The 21,242-nt window shown below is 41.7% G+C and overlaps 2 protein-coding genes across 17 annotated transcripts in view; both read right to left on the bottom strand.

The window, feature by feature from the left end:
• Positions 1-28: 28 nt before the first annotated feature.
• Positions 29-3,120, bottom strand: golt1a (golgi transport 1A). The gene is made up of 5 exons (XM_040204615.2): positions 2,981-3,120; positions 1,734-1,825; positions 864-1,042; positions 423-486; positions 29-311 (listed from the first exon to the last, which is right to left on the bottom strand). The coding sequence occupies exons 1-5, from the start codon at positions 3,000-3,002 to the stop codon at positions 309-311; spliced, it is 360 nt and encodes a 119-aa protein (XP_040060549.1). The 5' UTR covers positions 3,003-3,120; the 3' UTR covers positions 29-308.
• A 1,690-nt stretch (positions 3,121-4,810) lies between these two features.
• The window catches only part of plekha6 (pleckstrin homology domain containing, family A member 6), a 39,604-nt gene continuing 23,172 nt past the window's right edge, over positions 4,811-21,242 (bottom strand). For 6 of the 16 annotated variants that reach the window (XM_078091684.1, XM_078091687.1, XM_078091682.1 and 3 more), the window contains 19 exons: positions 20,518-21,078; positions 19,674-20,157; positions 18,739-18,825; positions 17,989-18,048; positions 17,139-17,210; positions 16,684-16,764; positions 16,362-16,511; positions 15,865-15,960; positions 15,510-15,621; positions 15,265-15,404; positions 13,634-13,801; positions 12,605-12,677; positions 12,217-12,320; positions 11,861-12,019; positions 10,502-10,654; positions 10,009-10,142; positions 9,507-9,655; positions 9,074-9,181; positions 4,811-7,823 (listed from right to left, as the gene is read on the bottom strand). In XM_078091684.1, the coding sequence (XP_077947810.1) occupies positions 9,084-9,181; positions 9,507-9,655; positions 10,009-10,142; positions 10,502-10,654; positions 11,861-12,019; positions 12,217-12,320; positions 12,605-12,677; positions 13,634-13,801; positions 15,265-15,404; positions 15,510-15,621; positions 15,865-15,960; positions 16,362-16,511; positions 16,684-16,764; positions 17,139-17,210; positions 17,989-18,048; positions 18,739-18,825; positions 19,674-20,157; positions 20,518-21,078 (2,881 nt within the window). In that variant the 3' untranslated portion in view covers positions 4,811-7,823; positions 9,074-9,083. The remainder of the gene's footprint in view (positions 7,824-9,073; positions 9,182-9,506; positions 9,656-10,008; positions 10,143-10,501; positions 10,655-11,860; positions 12,020-12,216; positions 12,321-12,604; positions 12,678-13,633; positions 13,802-15,264; positions 15,405-15,509; positions 15,622-15,864; positions 15,961-16,361; positions 16,512-16,683; positions 16,765-17,138; positions 17,211-17,988; positions 18,049-18,738; positions 18,826-19,673; positions 20,158-20,517; positions 21,079-21,242) is intronic. The other 10 variants (XM_078091691.1, XM_078091689.1, XM_078091688.1 and 7 more) reach the window with 8 other exon arrangements.

The raw sequence follows: 21,242 nt of genomic DNA, 5'->3' as shown, positions 1-21,242 counted from the left end.
ATGCCGATTCAGCATTCCAACAAAAAAGTTGGAAAGAAACTTTTTTATTCAGATTTCTTTCAATCCCACTTTTAAAAAGCTAATCATTTTCTTTTTCATCAATAACTGTCACTTTATATGGTACAACACATAACACATTGTTAAAAAGTAAATTCCCACTCATGCAAACCAAATGACAAGAGTTTGATTGTCGTGCAGTCGCTTATCAGTCGTCCCCCTCTGGTCACGCAGGATCAGAGGAATCAGCATTCCCGCCGTGCTGCAACAGGTTATTTTCTTTAGACCGTAGAGGAGCTGCTGGTGAAGGGTTACTAACAGAAAACAATAAAAAACATATTTTAAGTCCACGTAGTGCCATTTCTAATCCATATGAAATAAAGGAAATTGTAGCATCTTAATTTGAGTTAAAAACAAAACCGTACAGAAGGGAGGAGAGGGATGTTCACAGAGGACAGCACAAATGCCACGGCCATGGGGAGGAAGGACCTGCAGATGGAAACAACACCGTGTGATGGGCAAACAAACATCCTCTTCCTTTTCCGTCATATCTGGTATTTTATTTTAAAATTTTGAAATGTAACACCTCTTCTGTGGGGTTTGAACGGGATCATTTACAGCATGAGACACAAACTAAACTAATCATAATCTGGGACACATGGAGAAAATCAGTCCGATTCTACAATATGAGACAAAGGAACAAAAATCCATCGGACAAAGACTTAATTTGAGGCCTTGTTTTTCTCTCCAGAAACTGAATCGTTAAATAATTTCACATAGCCACGAAACAATATATAAACATTTTATGTTGGCGATAGTCTTTCCATAAAAAGAAATTCACACGGGAAAAAACAAACTGGATTTACCTGAATGAAAGCACAAAGCCATAAGTCTCCATCAGCATTCCAATGATGGGCCAACGGCACAGCACCAGAGATATGCCTCCCAAGAAGAAGAAAGAACCACGGAACTTATGTCTTTGGAAGAAGAAGTGGGCTGTCCTCCTGAGTCCAATGATGAACATCAAACCAGTCAGAAGGAGAATCTAAAAAGCCAAACAAATGAGACATTTCTGAGCTTAAAACTCCATTGAATGCATTCTATTTTTTTATCATTTAATGGTGAACTAGCTATCTAAAGAAACACTCTTAAACACTTATCAAACATGCATTATATGATCAATGGACCACAGACCACGATACAGGCGGCCACAAAAACAACATAAGAGAAACAGCTGCAGGCTCGACCGGTTACGTGTTGTGTTCTATCTCTCTCTCTGAAATGCTTTTTAACAGCATGCAAACGTATTAAGGTGGAAACCCTAAATATTAGTATGAATCTTAAAATGAGCATAATACAACTCAACATATGTGGAATTGGCAGTTGGCCTAAACTGGTTTATGATTGGGTTAGAATGGGGGAATTGGATGAGGAATCCGATGTGGATTGTGATGGAACACAGTCTGTGAGGGCAGAAAGGATGAAGGAAGGGAGATTCGGGCTTGAGGATTCAAAATGATCAGAGAAGCTTTGCGGGAAAGAGCTCTGATGAAGGACAAACAATTATTGTACACACATCAACTTGAAAATTGACTAGATTACAAGTCTCTTTCTCATTTCGACTGTGTTTTCTTTGTTTTTGTTTTGTTTGATGACTTATGCCCAAAGGCACATCATTTGTGAAATGAGCCAGTGACGGCTGACAGTGAGGAGATTTGACATAAAAGATGACTCACATTCCCGAAGGCCAGAAGAACAGAGTCGAAATACAGCAGCACACCAAAGAGCAGGAAAAATAAACCGAAGCCCGTCAGACCAACACCAATCTCTGGAAGACAAACACACAAAGGGTTAAAAGAACTTAAACGGACATGTACAGTCTTTACAGTTGTGGTTGATAGATATGGAATCAACCCTCAATGGACAGTATGTTTGTGGCGGGCGGGGTGCCTGTGTGGGGTTAAATGTTTCTCTCCACTTAAAAAATCAGGAGTGCTAATTCAGCGGCGCTCCAGAGAAGGTCGAACAAGGAGTGATGGAAGGTCGTGACAGAGAAAGTCCCGTTATTTCTATTGTCCATATTAATTAAAGACAAGTACCCAAAAAGCAACTAGTGTCTGTCTCTGCCTCCCTGTCCACCCACAGATGTGACCCCCATCCTCATTGGACTGATCTCTGGTGGGAGTCTGACCATCTGGGGTCGGGGTGCAGCCAGAACAACCAGGAAAGATGGTTGTGGATTTCAGGAAGAACAGAGTCTTCTCTCACATTCCACCGGTCACTCCCTTCACGCTCCACATGCACATACACACATATCACTTTCTGCTCGCTGGTGCACTTTATTTTTGACCTATTATTTTTAACTTTTAATTTTAATTTAAATTCCTTGTTGTCCATTGTCTTTCTGATTGTAATGCACCAACCACCAAGTCAAATTCCTTGTATGTCTGACATATTTTGGTAATAAATGTTCCTTATTCCTGATTCTAGTAGTATGGTACTTGTATTGCCCTTTGTCTTCCAACCAGTCAAAGCACTTTGAACACTACATTTAATCATTCATCCCCATTAACAAACTGTTGACAGGAGCTCCCATAACCTCCTATGGACATGTATCAGTCAGCACTGAAGAGCCCCAATAACTTATGTTTCCTATTCAAAACTTCTTTTTTCATACTGCCCACTATGATTCTATTTATGCTTTAGGCATAAAGCTGAACCATCTTTAGACCATTTCCGACACGATGAGTGTATCACTGTTTCTTGATCTGATAAGAACCTTCAACTAAAACTGGAGGTGAATCTAAGTGCTCCAAACATTTTTTTTAAGTGTTTCTCTTTTATTATCCTGCGGTCTTTTGCCATGAGCTGTAACGCTCCCGCTGTTAGATGTCAGTATTCAGATATCAAACCAATACTCTGTGCGCTGGGATTACAGCTCCACCCAAACACTTTAGAAGGGAGCAAATGTAGAAGCACTTACTCTGTAACTCTGTGATGGCCATCGTGGGAATCACTAATGTCTTTCCTCCCCCTCCACTCAGGAGCTTGGTTTCCGCTCTGTGACAGTCGGGAACAAATGGCTCCTTGCCTTTTCACAGTGACCTTTGTGCGTTGATGTTGTCGATGTGTTGAACATTAACCCTGAGCAGGCGTAGACGGAGCCCCCAATCGCTGGGAATCTTCTGATAAGTAGGCCGCTATTGAGGGATGGAATCAGCCATTCACAGACTTTTACAAGTCGTTTGGCTCTGAGATGTTTCTGTATTACATAGTGTAGCCCTCCTTTCCAAACGTTAATGTTCATCACCCAGTCTACGAGTCTCATTTAGCTGTTTCATCCAAAGCGACTTAAAGTATGTGCATTCAACCATGAGGGTACAGACCCAGAACAACATGAATCAAGAAAAGCCAAAATACAAAGTGCTTTACCATAAGTGCTCGGGGTGTAACGATTCATCCACTGAATCGATTAATCGATTTATATTCCTGCAATCCAACTGAATCGATCTGTGCTCAGCAAATCGGCATTCCGGACGACATATATCAATTACATATCGATTGAAATGGTACATAATCGATTTGTATCAATACTTTGGATTTAAGCACAACATCGGCATGGATGTGTGTTTGTTTGTTTGTTTTTTAGCACTTTAGACGCGTTAAACGTTACTGGATTCAGTCTGCCTGTCGGTGACGACATCAGTACGCCGCGGCAGCCGCGCGAAACTCTGAACAACAACAACACACAGCGTGGAGGAGACGACTGCGAGCGAGACATTTACAAACCAACTTATCGATCCAGCGCGTTTGAACAGCTTCAAAACGCATCACAAATCCATTGCAGCGTTTACGATTGTATAAGCGAGCACCACATCACAGCCGTGTATGAAAACATTTATTAGAAAAAAAATATTAAAGGAAAGATCGGCACAACCTCGATTCGAACCCGGTGGGTCAAAACATCAAAACATTAACCTGGTGGCTGCTCTTAGCAGTGCACCACAGTGACTCACAGACATTTGCTCAACCTTTGTATAATTTATCCATTTCGTTGACGTACATCAGCACGAAGGAAACCTTTTGGTGTCGTGGATCTAAAACAACTGGTTACCTTGGGCGTGTCTTGGAACACATCCATCTGTGGTTCCACTGGGTTTGCACTGGGAAACCACCTTTGGAGCAGGACTTCTGCTGTCCAGCATGCTTTCTTTAGAGCTGCTTTATTTGGTTTTTCAATGATTTATTTATTGTGACTGTTAAAACACTATTATTTAATAAAATTTCCACAAACACGCACGCGTAGGGAAAGCAGTAGGTGAAAAGACCAGTAGGGGTGTAACACCGGCCATCTACTAAGGCGCCGTGGGATTAAACAACGGCAACAATCTGAACCAGACGTCAGTTATGAGGATCATCGAGCGTGCACGTCCTACTTTGAAAGGGGGTCGATCACCAAAACCATGATTTTCTAACAGTACAACGGCAAATAAACTGAAAGGAACAGCCTCTTTTTTCTGTGGACTCAAAGTGAGGTTGGATGTGGAGAAGTTTCTGGTGAAGTCCAAGTGGTTGCTGGCTTTGTGAGATGGAGGGAAAGGACTAAGTAAGGGAGCAAAGGTATGTGAAAGTAGGAGCAGTAGGTCACATGACCTCTCTGTCTGGGTGCTTAAGTCCCCCATAAGGAGAAGCGGAGGGCCGTTTGATTGAAGGACGTCCAATTCTTTCAGTTAATCTGCCAGAGAAGCTGGTCGGCGGTGGAGAACAACAATGTTTAATTGTACCTGATGAGTGACTGACTCAGATGCCTTGATTTATTTTTTCACTTTATTCATTCAGACATACAGTTTGATATTACAAAGACTGTAGAATATCATCACAGAGCCTAATTTATGTCAGTAGTCTTTTTGGGATTGAATTTTAAAATTAACACAAAATTAGAGCAGTGATTAGATCATTGATACAGGCATGTTCTATCTTATAAAATACTGTGATTAATTCATCTAGAGAAACACGTTATCACAAGTATACATTTCCTTTATTGCAAGGTTTTCTGAAAGCAAGCATTTTCATATGTCCATTTTCTATTATTTGCATAGTTCAAGCAGTTTCCCCCAAAATGGCAATGGTTATATGTGATAGCAGGATATACTGTAAATTAAATAAAAATATTTTATACATGACAAATTTATATTATCTATATATTCTTTATTTCCATCTTTCACAAATGCTACATCGAGTATCAAATATTGGACACCACTGTTTGGCTTTCATTTATTAACACAGATAGATACCAGTTAATTCAAAAATATCATCTAACAATCATCAAGAGCATGAAAAAAAGTTTTTTCTGGAAAATTCTACGTATAACGTATTTGAGTGTAAAATTGTCATTGAATATGAATGCATCTAAAAAAATATGAACTGTCTCTATTGTAGACCCTTTCAAAAAGATACTCAAAACAAGAAGACGAAAAGAAATCTTGTCATAATTCATTGTAGTAAGATTTGTTTACTAATTGTCAGTTAAATTCTGTGTTGTACTTTCTCTGACGATGGACGTACAACACATTCCTACAAAGGCAGGTCACTCCAACATTGAAGAGTGTAAGAGCAAAAATAAATCTATATATTATACACACAACAAAGGGGGGGGGGGGTGTGACATTTGAAGATAGACCACCATTTCCAATGCATCAATGATGAAACAAAATGTAACATACATTTTTTTTTACCATATATAAACAGAAAGTGTCAGCATGAAAATAAGAATGAATACATAATCAATAATGGGCAGTGTTTTAATATAAATGTGTTATTTCACAATTGTGTATTTGATGCATTTGTGTGCATGATTGTGAAATAATGCATTCATTTCATTATTCAAGGTTGGCCATTTTCAAGTCAGACTTACAACCACTATGTGCAGACATGTTGCTTTTAACTCCTTCGTAAGCTATTATCATCACAACACATGAAAAAACCCTCTCTCTCAATGGCAATGCATGACTGGATGAAATGTTGATATATAAGACCGCATCATAACCCTCTGCACACAAACAACAGATTTTGTTATATATAGACATAGATCTATATCTATATATATATCGTTCATTGCAGTTATTGCATATGGAAAGTGAGATTAGAAGAGCTGGTATAAATTTATATATATATATATATATATATATATATAAATGCAGACAATCTGTGGGGGAGCTGCACACAGAATGTAATGCTGAGGTGCATGTTCCCCTATAGGATGCAGGGTGAGTTACACTCTTATGCATATCACGGGCCATAGATATAGGTCATGTAGAGCAATGTACAGCAATGGTGTTGAGGTCACGGGTGCCTTCAACAAAACCCTCATCTGGTTTCCTACTGGTAGCTTGAGCTAACGTTGTCTTTCTTTCACCACCAGATAGCCGATATCTTTGTCTAAAAAAGGTCTTCAGCCATAACGTAGTTGCCATGAGGACAAGCTGATTATCTGACAAGGCTTCTGAACTCGCATGCACCTCGTCTTTGAGCAGTTTACGTCCCTCCTTTGTTCTTCAGTATGTTGTCGGGCAGAGGGTTGTGCTGCTGCTTGCTGTTTCTTTAAATCATCTATTGTTACATTTTACACTTGGTAGACCTTAGTTCATCATCCACTGCAGTAACACAATATTAGAGAGAAGAGTGTCACTTCCTGTCTCTGTGTCGGATCTCATCTCCACAGAGAGTTCTGCTTGAGCAACAGAGCGAGTTCTGGCACAGCCCTAATTTTTCTTCATGTTTTCTGGCAAATAGAGATTTCACCACAAAATACAGTGAACTGATGAACGACAGGCACGGCAGCATTCACAGCAGGCAAAGGCTTTAAGATCCATCCAAAGGATCAATGCTTTCTGTGCAAGGTCCTTGTGACATACATTTCCTCAACACAATCCGAAAAGTTACATCAAGCATGCCAACGCGCATTACAATAAAAGTAAAGACCTTGAGTATGACAGCAGATGGGGTGATGATAAAGCGAGTACTCTGAAGCTGAAGTAGGACGCAATGTTGTCATATTCTGCTTTGTGAAATTACGTCCTGGTTCGTGCAATGCTCTGACTCAGCGACACAATAAACTCTGTGTGTTTGGTGTGAGAGACGCTTTGATGCAAAACTCAATCCAGTTGACATAATGTTTGTATGTTATGCTGATGATGTCGTATGAGTGGTATCGATACCAGACGAGCTTCCTGGGACCAGGGTAGTGTGAGGGTGGAGGTGGTGGTGAAACAGGCATCACAGTGAGCTAAGAAGGACCGTCCTCAGCTTAGAGGATGCGTCTTCAATCTTTTTATGCTTACTTGTCAAAGGGTCCACTACTCACTTGGCCACACGTCATATCGGTCAAGATTTAATTGGAGATTAGAAGATAATGACCAGATTCTCTCTATAGGTTTTACCACAGTGACTCTTTCTTCTTTCTCTTAACATCGCAATGTACAGAATATGGCACTATCATCAACAATGCTCAGCTTTGTTGATGATGTGCCGAGCAAAATTAAGTGGAAATATTCCTTAATTCTTCCTTTTTGCCAATGTGCCACTCGTAGCAGGAGACTGCCATGAGTAGACGTACGGGAGTTTTGGTGGATGAAATTTGTCTTTATAGCTTCAATTAACATTTTAGCCCTGGAAGATCCTTTGACTGCCTTTAAAGCGTTGTGGTGAAGTGTAGTTTAGTTGCTGGAAAATGTCAATCTTTCTTCCCTTGCCATCATCATCGTTTGATTACGTCAGTTAATCCTCAGAAAGATGATCCATCAAATGAACAGCAGATGGAACTTGAGCTACGGAAAAAAAGAAGCAAATAAAGACAGGGTAAGAACAGTGGTCAGTGTCATTGGCTACTTCAAAATATTTAGTAAATTTGTAAGGCGTCTTGAAAAAAGTATTCCCTGCTAGCCTTTGTAACACGTGAAATACAGAGCTAGAGTAGATGGAGAGTCTTAATATAGCTCAACCCAATTTCATCCTTTCTTTAAAGCTCAGGACCATTTCTTCTGCCTTTCTGGGCTTCAACCACTCAAATTGCTCAAATAATTCACCCATCCGAACTCAGAGGAATACGGCCATGTCCATGTTCCCTTTAAAACGTGTGTACTTTAGTACGGTTACACTGGGAATCCACAAAAGGTTGTAACCAATGACGGATGCTTGATTGAGACTGAACAGTCATTACGCGTCCTTCACTGATTCCTCACGCAAGTGACCTTCTTCTGGAAGAACACCACCAACAGCAGCCTGGATTATGTATCGACTCCTAGTTTATTCAACATGGATAACTGAATACTAGCAGCTGATTTGCAGGTAAATTCTGCATTTTCTTATTTTACTACTGCTGAATTGTGGAGGAAACGCTGTTATTGGAACAATTAGCAAACAGTAATTGCTCTTCAGGGACTACAAGTGTTATAATGGACAACAACGAAACACAGAGGAAATGAGTAGGAGACATTAGCGGACTAAATATATCGACCCATAATCTAGTTAACAAGATCCTATGTTATCATTTTTAAGTGAATTAGTGGTTTGTGTGAGAGATGCAGAAAGAGTAAGACCTAACGTAAATGTTATAACTATGTTTGAAAAATAAAACAAGTTGCAACATTTGTCTCAGGAAAGATTTGAGAGAAAAATTGTCTGTATCAATCACTACCTCTTATTCTGAAAGGCTACTATGATACACAGCAACATCTACTTCCTGCTCACAATAATTGTTTCAGGCTTTCTAGTATTGAAGGAAAGGATTTGGTAGATTTTTGTTTTAAAACCTAGGTTTTAGTTACTGGTGTGGATGTAACCAAGTGTTAGGCTAAGGTCAAGTGTCTTCCTCCTTTCTAGATGGGGTTGCTATGTAGTGATAAGAGAGTGCTGGAAATAGTTTGGAAAGCAACACGTCAAAATGTATGCTCCATATTTACACAAACACAAGTTAAATACAGTTAAATTCTACTACTGACCAAACAAAATGTATCCAATCAGTCACAGATACTGAAAGAAAGTGTTCAAACAGATTGGAGGATGGTTGGAAACTCACCCTGTGTGACTCAAGACTTCAGGACGTGGGCTGAGTTTGGGAAGTCAGCAGAGGAAGGCGGAGGGTCCGGGCTGCTGGGGGAGGGGGGGGGACTGGGGGCGCACTGGGCTGGAAGGAGATGGAAGCAGTGAACACAGTGCGGTCGCTGAAGAGAAGATGTGTGACCTCTCTGGACCATAAAGTACTTTAACTCTGGTTTCCCTGGTTCACAATGTGCTCTTCAGATTCAGATCGGCTTAGATATGCATGGATGTCAAAACCTTTTGCTGTCAAAAATGTCCTGACTGATTTCCCAAAGCAAGGCAAAATGTAAACCGTAAGCAAGAGTTTTCAGAGTGAGTGCATAATGTGTCGGGAGGAGGTGTGTGTGATCCAGGTGAGGAGTAGAGGGAGACAGTTAGTGACTAGGAGGCCGTGTCCAGAGAGTCCTCACCGGAGAAAAGACGGCTGCGACGAGAGGCCTCAGCCGCCAGAGCACATGAGATCTCCATACGCTTCTCTTGCTCCTGCATCTGCTGCTGCGAATTGACTGGAGCTCCGCCCTCCACCGGCCCGTCCAGCAAAGGAACCATGTTCTGCAAACTGACAAGACAAGATATTCCTCTTTAGTCCCACAATGGGGAAATTCACAGGATCGATGGCGGGTAGGTGAAAGGAAATGCAAAAAGCATTGTGCTTATTCTTACTCTCAAAGTTTGTAACTGATCTTATTTAGCATAGTAATGGTTTTATTCCTGAATTTCAGTAGTGAGAACAAGACCTCTTGGTCAATCAATATGTGATGTACTTAAAAAACTAAGAAAATCCGTATTTAGAGGAATTTCAGCCTGTTTGTTTTAAAAGGAAAAGTAAATAGGTGTGGTTTATTGAAACAATAGGTATGCTTTTATAATGTCTTGAAATAAGAGAAATCAATGTGTGAGCCAAAAACCCACTTTGATTTTGCAATGAGGGTCTTGATCCGCACAAGTTTCTTCTGCTTCTCCTTCTGTTCCTCAGGACTAAGAGGGGCGTATTCCTCCACATCCATGTAACGCTCCGGGATCACCACCTTGTTGCTGGTCACCAGCTAGAAAAAAATCGTCTGAATAAATGTGAAGCCACACACATACAGCCGATGTAAACACAAATAAATATTCAAATATAATACATTTTATACAACAGAAAACAGTAAGCAATGATAAATAAAAAAAGTGCAAAATTAAATCAATCAATTTAGATTTTTTCATTTCAGGTAAACACAGACCCGTGTTGGGTTTTCTTCATCAGTTAGAAGTCAGAGTCAAACTGAGTGTAGTTAAACGCAAGTGGTATTAGGATAACATTAAACCTTGTTTTTGCAAATTCCCTTCATAGTGTGCAGAGATAGTGTTCATATGAGAAACATTTTCAGAAGGATGAACACGGTTATTGTGTCAGTGATCTCACCTCTTTGCTGCTGCCCAGGTTGTGGGCTTCTGGTTCAATCCTCAACCGTCGAAGTCGGGCAATTTCTTCCCGTGGCGACTCCTGCCCCTGTCCTCGAACTGCTGCCTCCAAGTCATTAATGTCAATCTCGTGAGCTGTCAGCCGCCTACGAATCTGTACACACACACACACACACACACACACACACAGATCAAATATTTTGCAACCTCAAGCATGAAAAGCTGTTCAAAATCTTTTTGGAGCGGATTCAAAGACTGTTTTGTGTTGTTTTTGTTGATAATGAATGTTTCTGCTGGGATACCCGGAGCTCTTTCCCCACTGAACAGCTGCTAGACGTCAGGGCAACAATAGAGCTATTACTTCCTACTTTGGTGTTATTTTCAGTTGAATACTGTTCCGTTAACGGGGGTTTTGGACACTGCTTCCCGGGATATTTATTTCCAACGTGCTCTACAACAAACTGGACAAACTCCAGCTATTGGTGGACAAAAACAGACTTCTCTTCACACTCAGTTTTGTGCTCTATGGAACAATATCGGACCACATCATGGTCCACCTGATTCCTGCATGCAGGCAGACATTTAAACTCTTTAAACCTCTGGTGAGGCTCTTTGGGAGTGTTTGCTCGGTAATTTTCAGGACTGTTACCGACGGTCTTGGCGAGTACACAGAGGCTGCGACATCTTAAATCAGCTTCTGTGAAAACACTTGTGTCCAAACAAAGCTCAGAATGAGTTACAACAACAACACAGCGTGGTTTACAGCAGAGCTCAGGCAACTAGGTCAGCCAAAAGAACAGGCATTCAGGGGGGGGACAAAGGCTTGGATGAAGAGTGAAAAGACAGGCTTGGCAAGGCGGCGAGAGACGCTAAATGAGTGTGAGAAGCTTCAGCATAAGCTCTCAGCAAGTGACTCCGGGCAGATATCCAATTCATCGGTGTGCATAGAGATAATATTCAACCGTGAGAGAGCCAGACGATAACCTTGTAAAAACGGTGAGGGGGATAGTGTGGAGATATCGAGAAAACAGTTATGATCAGTGACGCACTTACGCACTGCCAGTGTAAATGAAGTCAACAAGTCAGAAAACAGTTCAAACTGCAAGAAAGTCAACCACAATTTGAACCATTTGAAGACAGTACGTATCTTTAACCATTTGTGGTCAAGGCCTAACCTTAACCACACCATTAGAGTGCCATGTTGCTAACATGGGCTTAGGGTGGATTAGATGTCTGGTACACAATTCCTCCACCAGATAAGGCCCTGACGCACCACGAGCTCCTGGGCCGGAAAGACCTGGACAGGTTTGACTGTACTCGCTACTCTGTGTCACAAGCATCATCCCGTTGTTGCTCATACCACTTTGTAGTTTGCTGGGGACTGGCCACCTGAGAGGTTTAGACTCCGCCTCTTGTCCCTCACAGAGCTGCTCTGGTGCCGTCGGATTCGCTCGTTCTGCTCCTCCACACTCATCTTTGACTTCAGCTCAGCAGGAAACACTGCACTCTTTGGACGCTCCTGGGTTGAAAACATATTATAATTCAGGTTATTATATAGTATATTTTAATATGCTGGAAAATTAAAATGATACCTTAGATACTGAGAGAGATACTTTATCTTGATAATTAATCATTTTATTTTCACACCAATAATCAATCATTGCAGACAACAACCAGACATTCTGATATAATGACCATGGGGCAAGGTTGACCTACCCTAAGAATTCCATTAGTACATCTGCCATTATGGACCGTATCTCCAGTAGAGCTGCTGTGTGATTTGTCGGTGGGGGACTTCGTCCTAGGAGGGACAATGCCAACTGGACACAACTCGACAAGTTAAAAAAGAAAGGAAAGAGAGAGCGAACTGAATTCTCACAGCTAATACTGTAAAACAGTCTATACAAGTCGCACTGGATTAAACAATAAAATGAAAACTCAAATGTCTGGATTTTGAACTGGAATATGGATTTTCTTTCATGTATAGTTTAAAATGCCAGTAGGTCATCAGTATCAGTCAATCTTCCATCAGGTTCTGTGTAACTACCAAAAGGTTACTTGCTAGTTTATGATCATTGACTAGAATAAGTTTTGATTGTTGTACCTTTGTTCATGGTGGATTGTCTATCCTGACTCTGGTCCTGCACATCACTGATGTTCTGTTCTGCAAACCCGGACTGCATCGTGGAGAAATCATGTTAGTTGTCGGGTATCAACTTACATCATCTGCTGGCACAGTAATGCCTGATCACACCATTGTATCTGAAATATTTATTTCCGACCCAAATCATCTGTTGACCAGTTAAAGGTTTCTTGACAGCGCTGCGTTTGAGGGGTCAAAGAGGACCTGAAAAAACAAAGGCTTTTATTTTTCCGGGAATACAAACCGCTCCAAAAAAAGGAATGTGCCAACGTTCATGGGACACAACGGGATGGTGCAAATGTGTTCTAATCCAAGTTGATTTACTCATTTACTCGAGGCCAATATTGCTCTAAAATTGTCGCTAAAATGATTCCTCCACATCGTAATGTGAGAATGCCTGAACGTTGACTGTGCTGCTACCTGTGACGACATACATTATGTACAAAATAATGATGACATCAGACGTTTTGGGATCTGTGGCTGTAGACCAGAGGTCACTAACTGGCGGACCGCGGTCCAGATCCAGACCCAGAAACCTTCCCATCCGGACCAAGACCGAACGCTACAACGGACGGTGGTGATTCACAACCTGACGGAGCACTTTTCAACCGGCGCAGCTTTGGTCGTCTTAGCAGTGACTTAAAGCACAGAGCAATTGCATCCCAGTTTTTGCATTCTGAGAAGGATGATATTGTCTTAACAGTGCACAGATTCGAGATATAGCGGCAAATTACAAATAAAAAAGACAGAGGGAAGAGAAAGAAAGACAACAAAATTTGAGAAAAAGACGAGTGAGACGCAGATAATCAGAGGCAATCAGTTGAGTGCTTAGTGACAATGGAGTTTTGAAAAAGGAAGACATAAAAATTGAAGGGATGAATGGTCCCTGTTGGTTTACGAGGTTAACAATGATGTTTTTAAAAGATAACATTAATTATAGTTAGGACTGGGTGAAGCAAGGGGAGGATGGAAGCAGAAACACCCAAATACCTTTCTGTTTTGAGAATCTTCACCATCAAGGTAACCATCATCGATGCCCAAGCTGCGTAGCCAGGCAGTGCTGTCAAAGGGCAGGGGCGGGATAGAGGGAGGGAAGGTAAGGGAGGGCTCCAAAGGGTGATAGGATTTGGGGAGCGGAGGCCTTGGGGGAACACTTTCCTAGATGACCAGACGGGCAATAGGGAGGGAGGAAGGAAGGAGGAAGGAATGAGGGAAGGATAGATGGAAGACAGAATGCTGCACATCATGAGGAGTGATAATAAGCCAGGCAAAGTGCAGAGCAGAAATGACTCAAGAGAATGATTTTATGGATTGGGGTCTTTATCCTGTGTTCAGGAGTTAGAAGTGAAAATCCACAGCCAGCCAATCAAACACCTGGTGGGAATTTCTGTATTATAAACAGTCTGCGAAAGACTGAAAAAAGCATTGACAACCACCACGGTATGAGTCATTTTTCACCTCTGTTGGACTAACGTTTTACATTTAACAGTGAACAAGTGAACCATTCATTAATTTTAACTTTGCCCCGCTATCAGACTCAAGACTCATGACTTTAACTCCCAAAAATATTTAAGTGAATCAGACCAAAGCTCAACTGTGCCAAATTAAATTGGTGATGCGTGCACTTTTAGATGCCTGTAAAGTAGTAAAAGCACATTCACTGACCAGTTTAAGGTTAGATAACAGTCTCTCTGCAAAAGCAATTAAAAGGACCAATGCCTTTACTAAATGGGTTTTTCCATGTAAAATGTTTATAACAGATTTAATGTGGAATCATCATTTGACTTTGACATGGTTTATGTTCTTGTCTTCAAATAAATAAATAAATTCCCCATTGTGATTGATGAAATCGCTGCGGCAATGCTCCCCCTTCGCCCCTTAATGTTGGGGTAAGAAAGAGGCTTAACCCCTAAAACCTGCATGACCTAATGTATCCGAAGTTATCCAATAATGGGGTTCCAAGGCTTGCACCTCTAAAACAAGGCACTGAAGATGTAGAAAGATGTGGGCTGTGACGTAATGATAAAACATCAGTCCTGGAGAAACAGGATCTGGTAAACAGGCACAGAAAAGCGTTTGTTGGGGGTCAGATTTCTGAGGCCATCATTGTTTCCTGTTGAGAAGTGATATGGGTGGGAGCTTGGATGGACATCTTTTCTGAGCCCTACCTTTACTTCTTGGCTACAAACATTGGAGTTGGACCAACGGCGTTCCTGATGGTCAGAGCTTGTTGGCTTGTTAGTGTGTTTGGCTGCTTGGTCAAAGTTTGTCCTGGTTCTGCATTTGAGGTTTTGGTCTGATTCCTCTAACACAGTGTCTAACATACTATAGGACTCCTCAAGGTTTTGGAGAGTTAGGGAGAGCTGAGGAGAGGGGGAATCATAATCATAGGCGTTTTTATGTTCATCGTATAGACTTGTGTCAGGTTCCCTGTGACTTTTGGGCCTACATCTAGGGTCAGGGTCGGTTTGGAAATGAGGTGCTATACAGGACTTTGGACGGGGTTGAGAGCCTGATCTTATACGCACTTCAGGGTTGTTTATAGAATTGGAGCACGTGCCTGGGCCAGTGTTTGGGTTCGGACAGGGGTTGGTTCTCGGCTGGGTGTGTCCGGTGCTTACCTCCGGGCCCAGCTGTTTGGTGGGGGAGACCTGGGAGCCGGGCACTGGGGAGAAGGGGCTGAGTGGGCTGGTGAAGCTTACTGAGCTCAGGGGACTGGCTGGACTATTGGTACTAAAGGAGCCTGATGCACCGCTGGCCACTGTTGAAGAGAAAGAAATGCAGTTGGGGGGGTCAGGAAGACAGTCCGTAGGATATACAGGTTGCTTGTAGTGAATGGGATGTCTTCCCAGAAGCGGTGTGATACCTTTATGCTTGGCTGTGTCAGTGCCTCTGGATGAGTTATTCTTGTGCAGTCCCTCCAATACATCCTGGACTCTCCAAAACTCTTTTTGGATGTGCCTATGGACCAGTTCACTCTGCAAAAATCCAGGACAGACAAAGTCATATGGGAGAGGGAAATACGTAAAATTAAAGAAACTTTTAAATAATTATGTAAGTACCACAAAGCAGATTCCATTAATTTATATTGTTTTGTCGGCAGAAATATCAGTGACCATAGCTGATGGTGGACAGACTACTCCATATTATACCATATTAAAATGGTGTTTTTCCATGACATTATTGTACATATTAATAGAGCTTTCAATTTTGACCTTTACCTGCCCTCCTGCATTAAGCTGCTCCCACAGGTCTCCATGAATGGCGTTGGCCTCATCCTCTAATGCTTCAAACTCCATACGACTGGTGGTTAAAGCCTAAAAGAAAAAGATCAACAAACATGCTTGATATTGGCGTTTGACTCTCAGAATGAAGTGAGTGTACATGAACAACTGAGATCTAATTACATGTGTTATTCCATTGCTTACAATTTGTGTTACAATCTGGATATTGTTTTAGTGTCTCCAAACACAGCTAATATGTCTGAAAATATGTCGTGTGAAACAGAAGAACTTGATGGTATGTGACATGTATATTGTACTTATGGAGTTTTAGGATTGCCATAACAAAGTATAGATCTGTAAAATGTCTCTTCTATCTATTACTTTTGCTAATTCTATATTAGGAGGATATATATACTTCCAAAAAATAGACAGACATAATGTTGTTTTTGTTATGTATTGCAGCCACTTGGTGGACATGCTATGCGGTGTCTTACACTAGAGGCCTGGGAGAGCTGTCCTCTGATGTTGACCAGCTGGTTTTGCAGAGTGTCCTTTTTAAACCGCAGTTTGTCCAGAGCCAACGGTTGGGTGTGGAACAGCTCCAGCTCCTGATGAGTGATCACAAGTGCTTCTTCAAGGCTGTCCTGGAGACCGCAAGCATGGCGAGCAAGAAAGAGAGAACTTAGATGGCATATTTTAGTTTATTAAACAAGTTTGCTTCTATTATTATACGCTGTAATGTTAGAACACAACTAGAGCTTTATTTATCCGTAACATTCTTTAAACACATGGTAAAATACTGTGGGAATGATGTACCTTCTCCATTCGCAGTCTGTGGACAACAGCTTCATGTTCTTTCCAAATTCCATTCTGTTCACACAGTCGACTCAAGAGTTTCTGTGTCAGACCAACAATAGATGATTACCATATATATTTAGCTGTTTACAGTGACATGTGCAGGTATGTGTGTCACTACATGGTTACAGTATCAGTCCTAGGGAGATGAATACATTAAGCCTCTATGTGATGACTGAATGTGTCACATGTAATCTGCTGCTAAACGCTCTGCACTCCATGTTGGGCATTAAGGTCTTCCTCAGCTTTCCAGACCATCCCAAAGTGGTTTGATGGGGAAGAAGTAAAGTTATTCAACAGAAACTAGGAAAACCCTCTTGTTTATAGAGTTGGTCTGATCTAAAAGGAGGAATTGGTCATGACCACACAGGACTATGCTTTTGTTGTTGTTATTCATGCATTGGGGTGTTTCTTACACTGGTCTCGATTTCATTGAGCTTGAGTGTAGGATGCAACTCTCTGCTGAAGACTTCATAAAAAGGAGGCACCTGTGAGAGACAACATTGAACAAATCATCTGAATGATTTAAATCCATAAACAGCACGAACACTAACTGTCCCGGTGTGAAAAAAACAACTATTTAATGTGTATAATAAGCTCCTAATTCAGAGGAACATGAAGACGAATTTATTTAAAAAGTTACAAGGACCATCCGCATCATTTTAACATCTTGTATTGATCATTTTCCTGCCTCGGGTTTTTTGTTTTTTGCGGCAGATTAAACGTTACAGTCAAGCGGAAGGAAAAAGTGTGATGTAAGCTTCTGATGTAATGATGAAGAAGAATATTATCATCAATCTGTTTGACCATGTTAGAGTATGGGCCACATAAGAACTAGACCAGGACTGTAGAGTAGTAGGTGTCTATATGGGCCTTTGGACTAAATACTGGAGAAGCTTTGGTCAAAGCCACGTGGCTGACTTAGTTCCAAATTCAAAAGAAATTACAGCTGGAATATGGAATTAATATTTAGGACATGATTTTAGTGCTGCTGGCTGATTCCTGCCTGCTGTGCTTTCCGTACACTTTCCAGGTGACCGAGCCAATTGAGCAGCTTTCCTTACCAAGTCACCGAGGGACTGACAAAATTACCATAATTGTGTTGGGGTAAGCAAATCATATTTTTTAAAGTTACTTCATGGGCAAGGATCTTTTTAAGTAAAGAAAAAACACCGGAAATTCAACTGTATGCAACAGATGTTGGGAGAATCAGCATGCGTAATGCGGTATGTGACGGCCAACAATAATCCGTGGTGAGCTTCTTACTTGTTGGTCTAAATAATCCAGGTTGCGCTGGAGCTGAAGGTCCAATATGTCCTCCTGTGTCTAGCAGCAGCAACAGCAACACACATGGAAATCACATGCAAGCATACTGTACAGATAAGGTTTGCGTGTACACAGTAGCAAAGCAAAGCAAAGCAAAGCAAAGCTCCACAACCGATCATTCACACTAAAGGTTCACAGCTTCTGGGCAAAAATAAATGCATTTAAATCTCTGACTAACACCTATTTATTTAACTGTTCTTTTGTCTAATCTCTAGAATTAGAATGGGTGTTTTGTTATCTATGTTTGAAATTTACATTGGCAATGTTTGGCAATGCAACTTTAGATGTGGCCACAGTGGCTTGATGCGCACAGAACTTCATGGGCCTCTTGGAAGCTTTATACCTCTTTGATTATGAGTCAGATTGGTGGAGCCCTAAGAGGTTTGTCACGCCTGGTTTTAAGTCATCTTTCTCTTATTATTTGGGTAATCTTACACACACACACACACGCAAATGTGCAGACAAAAAGGATCGCAGTACGGTGTTAGAGAGGACAGCGTGGAGGAGTAGAGGATAGAAAAGGACTAGAAAGAGATTAGTACAGAGTTAGAACTGATATATAGAAAATAGATGTGCAGAATAAAGAAAAGCTACACATACCAATGCCATAACTACTGTAGACTGTGCCTGGCACTCAGGACACCTAATCCAGTAGACGCATATGTTTTATAGCACATTAGTGGCACATACCATTTTATTGCGGATGGAAGGGGTTACAGGGTAGTTGTAGTTGTATAATCCTTGGTTTAAGGACCTCCTATAACCGGGGCAGTCATACTGAAGGAGGGAGTGGAGGCAAGGAAAAAAGGAAGGAAAGGAGGAATGGAAGCAAGAAGTTGTTAGAGTGGCGTCAGGATGGATTTGGTTACAGTGTATATATATATATATATGTATGTAAACCGTATAAATATATATATATATATATATATATATATATATATATATATATATATATATATATATATATATATATATATATATCATTTGCCGGCGGTGGGCTGAAGACGCCTGCTGCGCTCACTAATAATATCTTGTGGGAGAAACTGATCCTGTGTGGTGGTTTTGACGTACAGTGCTCTGTGGCGCCAGATGATGGTGTTGATCAAAATGCTGATCTCTTGCTGGCCCTGGTGAGTCCGGAGACTTACGGACCGATCCATTCATTATGTTCGGGGTCCAAAACGTAATCACAAAATCACATCTACTTCAGCTCATTTAGGTTCTGCTCATCAGCTTCATGTGTCCGATGCTGCATTACAAAATGCTAGTCTGAGATTGTCGGATGGGGGGCCATGAATTGGCCAAACAACAGTGATTATTAGCGGCTACAGCTAGCCGCTGCTGCCCTGGGAAATTGAGGTTCTCTGAAGAGAAAAAGTAAAGCAGACAATGCTGTGTGCTGATTTATACTGTATATGTCCCGCCCTGAATGGCGACCTCGTGATAGGAGGAAAGTAATACCAGCAAATGAAGGTCTTTATCATTATAAATGACAGCAATCTCAGTGAACTTTCTTTCATTCTTTCAGCTGATTATTTTTTTTCATTTGAATCCTTAATTCTAAGCATTGTTGACACATTTAATTGGATTAAGTACCAAAAATCCAAAGTTGTCCTTTGTTTTACCTTTGGTGGGCTGAGGGATCTCCTCAGGCTGTAGACTGATGGATCCGCATAGATCACATCCTCCCTCATCCTCCCTGGAAACCGATTGAAGCAGCCAGATGTGGATCGAGCCGGCGAGGCAAAGTTGTGGGGTACTGGAGAGTAGGGCCCCCCTGATGATAACGATGGTGACCTGGGCACAGACCTGGAGCGTGGCTGGATGGACAGACGTCTCATTGATGTTTCCATTCCACCACAGTATGTGGGCCCCCATTGGTCCCTGGGCATCGTAGATCCATACAGCTGGGATCGGTCTCTCAGTGAGTGACGCTTTTCCTCAAAGGTCCAGCGCCGGTTGTATCCCCCCAAAGCAGAGACAGAGCAGATACTCTCAGGTCGCATTCCTGGCGGATAAAGAGGGTACTCCTCCATGTACGGGGGTCCACCTGGGTAGCCAAAGTAGTCATCTAATACGCCGTGGTTCACTGGGTAGTAACTAGAAAGGCTGGAAGTCATGAAAATAGAGGGTAATAACCGAGGGTGTTAAAACAACAGCAGTAGATTGTATATATATCAAAGAGTTCTACACTGTATACAGTGTAGAACTTCTTGGTTTTTTTCAAGGAAGGACAAGCTAAATAAAAAAATGAAATCATGTATTTGAGGAAAGCCAGCTGTATTATAACCAGCATTTGACATTAACATTTTTGTGCACCAGCTACTGAGGCCAGTGGTTTTCAAAAGTTACACTATCAGTGTTGGTACATTATCCCCATGACCGCCTAAATACCATCCTGAACGAAGATGCAGATACCACACTGAAAAGACATATTCGTCATATTTCTCCCCTTCTATACTGCTCTACCTGTGGATGTCTTCCTGGGAGGCCATTGTCCGCCGGTGGTTGACCCATTGTTGCAACTGGACCATGGAGGTCTTCCTCTGGGCAACCCTCTCTGGAGCCGTCCTGGGCACAAATCCTCTCCTCAGCACCACGTTATCCTGCTGCTCCGTGGGATCATATGATGGGCTAACACCCCCTCCTGGGTGTCCCTGGGGGGCACAATGTTGACTGTGACTCCTGGATGCAGGGGGCTTGTTATTGCTGTTGAGGGGCATTGCGTTACGAAGGCCATTGCTGCCCCACCCATTTGGATGGTGGCTTGGGTGAGAGGCATTGTCAGGAACAGGTCCTTCCCCTTCAACTTCCCCTTCTCCTTTTCTTCCATCTGTGTTTTTTCCTGCTTGTTTGGAGCAGGGGGTGGAGGGTGTAGGGGTCTCCGGGCTGTTGAGCACGTTGATCTTAGGGTGGGGGGTGTTTTCAATGTCAGTGTCACAGTGTCTTTGTGTGTGAGGAGGTTGCTGTGTTTGTTGGTTAGTTGCCTTGGTCGCCATGGTGTGGTTGGGATCTTCTATAGTATTCATTCTATGAAATGCGGAGAAAAACAAAGGTATGGGGATAGATAGGCACTTTTTTGTTGTTTTAAAATAATTACTGAATAATAATCTAACAGAAACATATCTCCATATCAAGCAGTTTTGTCCATGTTTTTCATTTTAACATAATTTTCACTACACATACCAAATTGT

This window comes from Gasterosteus aculeatus, chromosome 17 (genome assembly GCF_964276395.1).
Source record: "Gasterosteus aculeatus chromosome 17, fGasAcu3.hap1.1, whole genome shotgun sequence".
Lineage (NCBI taxonomy): Eukaryota > Metazoa > Chordata > Actinopteri > Perciformes > Gasterosteidae > Gasterosteus > Gasterosteus aculeatus.
The sequence above is the reverse complement of the archived record's forward strand: the minus strand, read 5'-3'. Positions and strand labels throughout refer to the sequence as shown.